Source organism: Gavialis gangeticus, unplaced genomic scaffold, assembly GCF_001723915.1.
Source record: "Gavialis gangeticus isolate Ggan-Ray unplaced genomic scaffold, GavGan_comp1, whole genome shotgun sequence".
In the NCBI taxonomy this organism is placed as follows: domain Eukaryota; kingdom Metazoa; phylum Chordata; order Crocodylia; family Gavialidae; genus Gavialis; species Gavialis gangeticus.
The window spans coordinates 122014352-122025407 of NW_017728992.1; the positions used below are offsets into that span (position 1 = coordinate 122014352).

At 38.6% G+C, this 11056-nt stretch overlaps 1 protein-coding gene across 1 annotated transcript in view; it reads left to right on the forward strand.

Moving 5' to 3' along the window:
* The window catches only part of UBXN2B (UBX domain protein 2B), a 151011-nt gene extending 147437 nt beyond the window's left edge, over positions 1–3574 (forward strand). Inside the window, exons 9-10 of the mRNA XM_019519015.1 lie at positions 86–247; positions 1439–3574. Of these exons, the coding sequence (XP_019374560.1) occupies positions 86–247; positions 1439–1601 (325 nt within the window). The 3' untranslated portion in view covers positions 1602–3574. The remainder of the gene's footprint in view (positions 1–85; positions 248–1438) is intronic.
* Positions 3575–11056: the final 7482 nt, after the last annotated feature.

Genomic DNA, 11056 nt, shown 5'->3' on the forward strand with positions numbered 1-11056 from the left:
TATGCAACACGTGTGTGTGTGTGTGTGTGTGTGTGTGAATATAACAAATACATGTTCTTTCAGTAACGTCTGTTTTCAATCTCAGCCTTACGCCTGAAATAGTCAGTACACCTTCTTCCCCAGAAGAAGAGATGAAGTCTATACTTAATGCTGCTGTTCTGATCAATGACACCGTGCCAACAACTAAAATACAAATTAGGTTAGCAGATGGAAGCCGTTTGATACAAAGGTTCAATCAAACACACAGGTAAACTAATAGCATCGGTGTAATTAATTGCACTTTTTCTGTAAGATTGTGTTTACTATAATAGAAAATAAATTAAAAATGTAAGTAGGATATAAAAAGGCAAAAATGATAGTAACTCAGGTAAAATGTGTAAGGATGTTATATAATCATAAATGTTAAAGGAAGAGGCATCATAAGGCAAAAGGACCTTTTCGGAAGTAATCATAATAAAAATACAGACATTAAAAAACTTAAATTCATATTACTTGGTAACTATCAGTCTGTAATTCCTTCAGGTTGGGTTTTAGGCTGGATACAGAGCTTTTCTGCTGATTGATCCTCTCCTAAATATGGGCAGATATTTAGTGTTTACTTAAATAATTGTCTGACACAGCCTCTATCAATGGCTTCAACCAGTTTGTAGTCTACTGAGAGATCTAACAGAGTAAGAATTTTATCTGCCCCAAAACAATGGAGTCTGCACAACTCCCCAGAGTTATGTTTGTATTTGCTGTCCTACATGTAGGTGAGAATTTGAGAGGTCATCTGAGACCATTTGAGTTATGCCATTAATGTACAAATTTGCAGTACTATCTTTATTTTAGAAGATCTAAATAATACAGACTTTCTTTTCCTCCCGCAGCTGCTTAAGAGCTGGTTAAGTTTGTGATGTTGGTAGCCAGAGCACAGTCCTCCAGCATCCCAGGGTACTTTGCTTCTGTTTCCTCCCCCCCTGAGAAATATTGTGGCTGCCCTGTGTATTGTTGCCATTTTGTCTCTGGGCAGACTGAGGGAGCCTGCAGAGCATGCTGAGATATGTGCACAGGTTCCCCTTGGCTGCACAACCTCAGCACTAACCTCTGCTCTTCAGTGGCTCGGTATTTGAATGTCTGTCTTATCATGCAAACTCAGCCACTGACTGAACTACTCTGTAAGTAAGTCTGTTGAATGAAGAAATTAACATGAAAAATGAAAAATAAAATAAGCTTAGTGTGTTTCTTTTTGTAACCTTTATTCCTGCTATATAAGTATACCAGCTACAGGCCTCCTCATATTTTTTTTTCAATCCTTGTATTAAGGAAGCCAAGAAGCCCTAAATTATCCTCCTAGTCTTCTGAAGAATTTAAAACCAACATGCACATATGATTCTTGCAGAATTTGAACATCATAAAGATTTTTCACTCATACTCTATTGTTCTGTTCTTTCAACAGAATTAAGGATATTCGTGATTTTATTATCCAGTCTCGCCCTGAATTTATAACGGCTGACTTTGTTCTTGTCACTACGTTTCCAAATAAAGAGCTAACAGATGAAAGCCTAACACTGCAAGAAGCAGATATACTTAACACTGTGATTCTTCAACAACTAAAGTAATCCTGCAACTATCAAAAGAGCATTTTTGGGAATGCATAACATGCCATGGTTTCATACAAGGAAGTTTACAGCAAAAGAAAAAAGAAAGAGAACATATCAAGTCAACGTTTTCTTTCACTGGCACAGATCAGATGCGTTTTCACTGCTGTTCTGTCTTCCAGCTCTAGTGTATCTAAATTTGATTTTAGAGTGATTTTTTTTTTTTTTTTCCCCAAAAAAAATCTTATCAGAATTTTTACAATTTTAAAACTTGGCTATCTTCAGTTGATGTATTCAAAAACACAGTGAGAACTAATAAACTACTTGAGAAAACTCAGATATCACTTTATTCTCGGATTTTTGTAGGGGAAAGCACAGTTTTTTTGAGGGGGGCAGTGTCTTTTTTTCACACACTTAGTAAGACTTGCACTGAGGAAACATTTTATGCTGCATTGACAAACAGCCATTCAAGAACTTAACCAGTAGGTTGAGAGATGTTTACCTTCCTTACCATATTGATTTTAAAATGTCTATTTGTAGACTGAGAGATGTTTTGTGTCCTAATATGATTTTAAAATATTTTGTTTGTGGTGTTTCAGTGGTGTGATATGATTAATTGCATAAAATATCCTAAAATGTATTTTCTGTATAATGTCCTTGCTGATGTGAATGAATTGGTAACACAAAATGCAAACCTCAGTTATTGCTGAATATATATGATATTGTTTTAACTTATTCCAGTTGTACTTCTTGTGTTAACTATGGTTTATCACCTAAAAGCAGATGAAAAAGTAAAAAGAGAAATAGGAATGGTAAAACTACTAGGTTCTAATTTTTCAAAAGAATTAGCCTTATGGTCACATTTAAACATGGATATGCAAGTTACCTCTGTACAGATGTATGTTTCTACATACAAAAGGTTAGATATGTACACACATGCTTATTTTTGTGAACAAACAAAAGATTTGTTTATGCAATCACTTACATGCGAACCCATAGATACGTAATTGCTTGTACATTTCTGAACTGGACATCAGGTCATCTTCTTTGAAGTTTTGGCCAAAATAGCATTATGGTTTTGTAATACTGCAATGGGGATTTAGCTGTTCAACTTTCATTATTCTCGGTGGAAGCTTTAGAATTAAACCCTGTGTATCTGAAAATATATATTTTCATAAAACTCCATCCTGCATGTGGTATGCCAGTAAAAATCCTTTTTTTTCCCTTTGGGAAGTAGACTACTGTGCTTTCATAGTATGCCAATTTAATATTTGTGGCTTTGTATCAAAAGGGAGGATCAAACTTAAGTGGGCTAGGGAGGTATCTCGCATACCAGTATGTATGAAGTATTCTCATTCCTGAAAGCATCACAGTTTTTTTGCCATGCTTACTCTTGATCAGTATAATTCAATTAAAATTCTTACCTCAGAAAAGTTGACATTTTCAACTATACATAATATTCAAAATGCAGTCCTATTTGAGGTCAAATAGATGTTTTGTAAAATAAATATCTGCATGGTATAAATAATCATAGTCCATCTTGTGTGTTAATAAAGAACGTGTTTTAAGCTAGAAAGGTCACAGCCAGCTTTTTATTGTGACAAATCAATCATTGTGCATCCTGAGGGCCATACACTTGTAATCAGGAGAAAATAAGATTTAAAATGTGTATTTGATAAATACTAAAGCTTGGTATGTTCTCTCTCAAAACTAGAAGTGGCTTATGTCAGCATTCTGGTATGGGTCTGAACCAATCCAAAATTTAGGTCTGTTTTGATTCAGGATTTAGCTTCAGGTTTATTCCTAATTTGTACAATATGCATTAAATATTTATTTAATTTAATATTAAACAAAGTTATTTTAGAAGGTTATTTTATTCAAAGAAAAATAACTATGCAATTATTACTTCTCTATTCCATGCATCTAGTGAACTTCTAATGTAAGTGTATTCTTCAGCAATTTGGGAAAAAGTCTTTGAGATTCAAGATTACTTTGTCAAGAACTAATAGTAAATATAACATGCATTTTTTTTTTATTTAATGGCATCTTTGGCTGTTTGGAGGTGGAAGACCTCTCATGTACTCTATAGGAGCTGTATGCCATACTGAAAACTATATCATTATTATTCAAAATACATACCTTAAATGCCTAAGTTTTCAAAAATATCAATAGGCATAAATAATGGGATTAGTTATCTGTGGGTGAAAGTTTGAATTTGCTAGCAACAGGATTTTCACCACTGGCTGCTCTAAACTAAGCACAGGTACTTGAGTGCTGTAAGCAGAGGTAGGATGAGAGCTTAGAGTTGGTCTGGATGAGGGCTGTGAGAACAAGAGTGGTTGTTCCATGTACTCCTGATCTGTTTTTGTCTGAAAGATGAGAGAGAACACAAGTTAGGTAATGTGAGCAGCAGCATTTTGCCAACAAAGAGTCAACAGGTTACAGAGTAGGCAGTGCATGGAGTAAGGTTCTACACAGACACAACTACCTGAAAAGAATAATGAGAATATTTAGGCTTGAAAAAGTAATGAGTGAAGAACTATGAAAGAAAGCAGGTGGACAACGTAGGGCTGAAGAAATAAAAATGAAGAGGTTAACAGCTAGGTCATTGTTTGCAGAATAAAGAATGATGCCTTACCAAATATCATGCATAGGTAAAAACCAACAGGGAAAAATAGAGGAAGACTCAAGGAACTCTGGAAAGGAACATCTGAAAGAAAAATAAAGGAATATAACTAAAGCTGGAATTTCATTGTGATGGCCACTGCTGACTGTTAGGTGGAGCTGTCTCTGTCTTGTCTTATGTGGTTCTAGCATGAAGAGTAGTAACATAACATTAGCACAAAACATTTTGTGAAATTTAGCGCCATATTTTTCTTTTTTAGCAAACATTAAAACTTTCTGCTAAGGTAAGAACATTAAGTCAAATTTAAGGATTGAAATGCTAAGTGGTCTTCCTTTTTGACTGTGGTTACTGCTACAATATCTTTTTGTGTACCTAAAATAGACACCTTAAAAGATTCCAAGCTTAAGTTAAATTTTAACAAAACTCCCTTAAAAAACAATTATTCTCAACTGTAGTCCTCTTCATTAAACAGGCCACCTTTTTCCTTGACCAGGGACTGAAGGTAGCAAAGATATTAGTGTACAGCCTTCCATCTTCAGCTCCCTCTGTGCAAAAATGAAGTTTATTTCCTACCTATGGAGACTTTTTATTATCTTGTACCATCTGTACGTTCCCCAGAGCCTGACAAAGGGACTTTGATCCCAAAATCTTGCAGAAAAGGACGAATTTCTTGCGATTTCCCAGTTAATCTAATACAAGGTATCATTTTGGAACCAAGAGTTCTTGTTTTTTATAAGTGTACTAATAATACTTTTAGCCCCACCTTCATTTTCAGAGCTGTGCTTGCAGGTAATTGAAAGCCAGAGGGAAGAGATGAAAAAAATGGTGATCTAAATTTTAAAGCAAAAGAGGTCACTTAGGGATTATCTGCCTGGGGTGCTATTCCTGACTGATTAACTACTTATGTATTTTCTAGTTCCAGAATAAAACATGCTTTGTTTTGAATTCTGAATTCGATTAAGCTTAATCAAAAAAGAAACAGCTTTTCTGGAATAAGAACATAAGGAATCTACACTTAGGAATTCCCCTTTAAACGCACACCCTACTTTAAACCTAAATTAATTTATCTTTGGATGCTAAGCACATTTCACATAGAGCTGCTTCATAATAATTTCAGTGTCGTAGGTTGACCTGATTATTGAGATATTTACTTTATGAATATATTGTATGAAATATTAGCATGTTTATTATATGCCTATATTGGATCAGTTAAGGGCTGTCAAACGCACCCTCAACCCCAGGCTAGATATAGACATTGGGGCAGTAACTGCGGTGGGCCCACGTTTGGGCAGCAGCATAGGATGAGGGCCAGGGGGGCAGCACAAAGCCTGGCAGTGGTGCAGGGATACATTCAGGGAGCAGTATGGGTTTACATTCAGGGACCTGCTGCTAGTGACCATATTACTTAGGGTCCGGGGACCCCAAATTCTGCAACAGGCCGTGCTCCCACCGGACTCCTGACAGGCCAGGTGGAATGGTTCTGTGGGCAAGACCCTGCAGGCTGTGTGTTTGGCACTTCTGGACTAGATCACAAGGGGAACAGATGACCCCAGCCAGATGCCTATCCAGCCTTCTCTTAAAGACCCTGAAGGTAGGGGAGAGCACCACCTCCCTTGCAAGCCCATTCCAAATTTTGGCTACCTTTACCATGAAGAAGTTTTTCCTGATATCCAGCCTAAATCTACTCTCTGTCAGTTTGTGACCATTGTTTCTTGTTACCCCAAGAGGTGCCCTGGTGAACAGCACAACTTGCTCAAGGTAGTTAAGAGGCAATACTAATAAATAGGAGCTATAAAGGTGCTGCTGTACCTGAGTTACAAAACATGTTCTGCATGCAGGGCCAATGATACCAGAGTAGCAAAAGGATTAAACCTGGATATGAAGGGATTCTTTCAAGGGCAGAGAGAGTTACTGGAGAGTTGTTCAGATTGTCACGGGTACCTTCTAGAGTGCCTGAAGAAGTTAAGCTTGCCTATGATAGCATTAGAATATGGTGAGCCTAAAGGTAAGATGGGTGTAAATCTGATGTTTTAAAAATTTGTTTTCTAAATGCTTTGTTCCTACTCTTGAAAGTTAACAAATCTTTGTCTAAACACCCTCTGATTGCTGTTTACCACTTGTCTCAGCAGCCTGAAATAAAACCATGGGTGCCAAAACAGTTGACTTGCTAGAAAACTATGGTCACTCAATAGGCAATAGTTGGATTTGATCTGAGTGGGCATATCTATATGAGCATTTAGGAGCTCCAAAATTTAATGCGCATTAGTTTAATGCACATTAAGGTGATTTAGGCTTCTGTCTACACATGCATGTGTTAAAACATATTGATGCCATGTGCATGGAACTAAAGCTAGTTCCAAGTCAGTCCATACATAACATTAATGTATCTTAAGACATCTACATGTGCGTTAATGCACTTTAGCTATTCCCGCCTAAATTTGATACCTGCAAAAGGGGGCTTTTGTGGTTTTGGGTAATTAAAGGCAATTGCTGGATTATCCGCATAAAAGATGCATAGGCATATCCCAAGACACATTTTAAAGTGGCCTCCAGTTTTGAAGTTTCACATGTCTGTCAAAATGAGCACATTCTGAAAATCAAGTGTTAATTGTCACAATTGCAAGGCCAGCTGCACTTGTGACCCTTTCCTGGGGGTCTACACATGTGTGCCTTTAATGTGCCTTAAATTGGGCTGAAGTGCCTTAAATTGGCATGAGTAGATGCGCCAGTGTGTGACAACTGTGTGACTGCATCCCAAGAAAAAGCATACAAGATATAACACTTGAGGAGATGTTCTCATACCAGGAAAGGGTCTGAAGTGCAGCTGGCCTTGCAGTTGTGACAATTAACATTTGCTTTTCAGAATTTGCTCATTCTGACAGAAACATGTGAAACGTTCAACACTGGAGGCCACTTTCAAATGTGTCTTGGGATATGTGTATGCATCTTTTATGCGGATGATCTTGCAGTTGCTTTCAATTACCCAACACCACAAATGTCTCCCTACCCTGACTATATTAACTTGCAGTGTACACACACAGAAGAAGAGACAAGTTGTGGACCAGTGGTACAGAAGGGCTATATTAGAAAGAAACAGGAAACTGCAGCAGACCCCTTGAAGGAATCATGCCATGGCCCACTACTTGTTTGCTCCTCTGGGCTATCTTTAAGTACAGCCAATAATAGGGAGTGGAGCACAGAAAGGTGGACTTTCTGTGCTTCCATCTCACTTGACTCGGGTAAGTTGTGACCCAGGGTGGTCAGCCAATGGGGAAGTGTGGCCACAGGCCAAAATGCTCAAGAGACAGGGTGGACTGGTGGCAGGGTGAGAGCAAGGGAATATTTAATTTGGATTGTAAACAAGATTAGGGACAGATCTGAAGCTGGGTCTAAGCGGTAGTCTAGGTGTACTGTAATAGTGCTTCGTAAGCCTTATCTTACCATAGCTATTTTTTCTTCTAAGACTTGTAACATCCTCTTAATGTACTCATTATCCTTTTTAAGGTAATATATTTTACAAAAGAAATTACTGACAATTTGAGATTGGTTAATCCTCTTTACTAGTGCTTCATTTTTCATGTCTTAAATATGGTTCTTAAATATCAGCGTCTGAAAAGATTTTAAATTCACTTTTGATGAAGGGGATGAATATTTACATTTCTAATGTAGTACCCTTAGTAGGTTGTCCTCATATCTGACAAGTTCAGTTGCAAGATTAATTCTTAAATGTATGGCTTGGGCTCATCTTTTGAGAACTATTGCAGCTCTTATTTTATATATTTGGGTATCAGAGGGTAGGAGGATGTAAAATATATGTTTTTACCTTGTGGGCAGTCGCTTCTCATTCACCTCATTTTTTAACAGGTGGATCATTTTCATTAATAATTTCTGTTGATAGCCTATCTTGGTTTGCAAAGAGAGAGAGAATGAATCCCTTCTGCAGAGAGAGTCTCTGAAGTTAAGCAGATGGCAAGGCAGAGATGCACCTTATAGCAGAGATACATAAGCTTTCATCAGTCCCAGCTCACTTCATTAGAAAGCTTATGCATCTGATTTAATTAGTCTATAAGGTGCATCTCAACCCTGCCTTATTCCTTTCTGAGCTCATATTACTGCTAGCTGCCTTAAATTTAATGACTGACAAGTTACCGGGTATATGATCAAATATGGCTGGATTAAAAATGAGTTGCTGAAACCCAAAGAGTTTATGGGCTTTATCCAATTTCTGTTTAGTGGAAGAGTTTCCAAGGTCTAACACAACACCCATGAGCCTCAACTTTATCAAGCCTTAAGTTGAATATGAAGTATGTAGTTTCTAGCATCTCCCCATTTTACCTTGCTTGTTACATAGAAACCAGACCCTCCACATGAACAAGAGAGAATCTTACCCAAAAGAAGCTATTCTGATTTATTTCATTGATTGATTCTGATTTATTTACCTGTTCAAAATATTTCTTTTAATTTAACTTGGAATCCTTCCTGCAAAATCTTTTTGAAAAGTCAGGATAGCAATAAATCAGTTATGTTAGCTATTTTCTGCTCCAGACTGTAAAGTGTTGGTGATCCACCCTCTTTCTGTTAATCTGACAGCTCACTTAATTTACCCTTAGTTAATCTAATAAATCTGGACTTTGATTTCCAGTGTCATGTTAGCAGGGAAGAGTTTTGCTGATATGATACCTTTTTATATTTCTACAGACACTACTTTCAGAACTCAGTTTTGGGGGTGAGAAAATTTCCACTTGTTTTTATATCTTCTCATAAGGCTATGTAGACCAAATTAAAAATACATATAGATGTAGAGTAAAGTTAGGGCATGTATAATATGCATATTACAAGGAAAATTTAAGACTTTTTTTAACGTAAACCTAAGAATTTCAGACAGAAGTTTCAAATTACGTCTGTCAAAATTCCATCTCCATTGTGTTTGTTAGTGTAGGTAGACAAATATTTTCTAATGTATTTTCAGAAGCCTCAATCCTACAAACAATTATGTCCATGAAAAACCTGCAAGTAATTACATTAATATAAATGGTGTCATTTACTTTTATACATGAATATCAATTTTTGCATTGTGAATATTATGAATATCAAAAAGTGACTTGAATTATAAGCTTTTGGGCCTGATTCAGTTTCACTTGGAAGGTGCTCCCCTGCCTGTTTTTTATCCAATGAGTAATATAAAATGCATAAAGAGTCCTGACAGCATGGACCAAAACGCACCTGTTCTCACTTTACAAGGAGTGCATTAACCACAACAGAGACGGGGCTTGTTCTTGCTTGTTCTCCTTCTGGTTCCATGACGCTTGCTTGACTAGGGCGTGTGTAGACGACACGGGCATTAATGTAGAGCGCCTGAAAATTTTAACACGGCTTTTTTTGTTGCAGTGCATTTTTGTTTGCACGACACAGCGTTCATGGTGGCATAAACAGTGCTTTTGAGCGAGTTAAGCCTTGTTTGTCATTCCCTGCAGATTTCAGTAGGGGAAGTCAAATACCAATTTACCCCCGTAATGTATTTCCTAATGTATTACAGCAGGAGGTGTATGTAAGCCACCTGGGTTCCCCAGTCCCTGCCCCCAGACTCTAACCAGGCAATCCTGACTTTAACTGGGAGTCTCCCCTGGGTCCAGTCATGATCACCACAAAATCCTTGTCACTTGCTCCCGCCTATGCTCAGTTGGTCTGGTCACTCTCCATCCCTATGCGATCCCAAAGACCCAATCCCAATCCCAAAGACAGGCTGCTTGAATCCTCCCCTCCCTTTCCTTTCCCTTCCCATCCCACCATGTTACAAATATATGTGTTTTTTATTTCATTTACTATAGCTGCTATGATAACTGCTATGATATCATAAAATATTCAGAGTTTAGAGCAGCAGGTGTGTAGGTGGGTGTTTGTTGCTGCCCGGTTGATTGGTGATTGCTGTCGTCGATGTTGGTGATGGCAAGTTCTTGTGGGGGGGGTTTTCAGGGGAGGATGGGGTTCAGCTATATTTCCTACCATTCCCAAGCTCATTGATCTGATCTTTGCACATTTTCCAGTGGGGGCTTCCATTGTAACCCTCCCTTTCCCTGCCCATGTACACCATCAATCTGTTTGTGTAGAGCCTCATACGGCTTTTGGAGATGTGTTGTGAATTGTTTGGTAAAGGTTTTTGGAGTGTTTTTGAAAATGTGGGTTACTGTTTGGCTTGTTACACCCCTCCCACCCCCCGCCTAGCCCACCAAGAGCTATAGTTAACCTTCCCTACCGCGTGGGGGTGCGGGGTATTCAGATATGGGTGACAGTGCATAATGCCTCCCTCCCCCAAACCACTCAGTCTGGAAGAGGCAAACCCATAGCCCAGTCCAGATTTCCTCCCCCTTCCCCTGACCATCCTCCCCACCCCATCCACAACACCCCACACCCCTGTAGACAGACACAGATTTAAAGTGTAAATGAATTTATTTTAACATAACCAAGAGAGAGAACAAAACACCCCTAGGTGTTGATGTCAGTAATATATCCTGCCAGACAATCATGCACAAGGGCTGCCCATCCAGCCTCTCCTTAAGGATAGCTCCTCGGTCCCTGCACTGCTGCTGCTGCTGCTGCCCAGACACATCTCTGTTGTCTGGCCACAGCCTGTCACACTTCTTCCCACGGCTCCTTGAAAACCTGTTTGCGCTTCTCACAGATATTGCATAGCATGCAGGCTACCACTACAAAGGCCTCGATATTTTCTTGTTCCATCTCAAGTCGGCATGTAAGCACCCTTCATCATCCTTTCGGTCGGGCAAACGTACATTCCACGGCCGTCCTGCAACTGCTCAGACGGTAGTTAAAAACCAGCTTCTGTGGGTCGGCG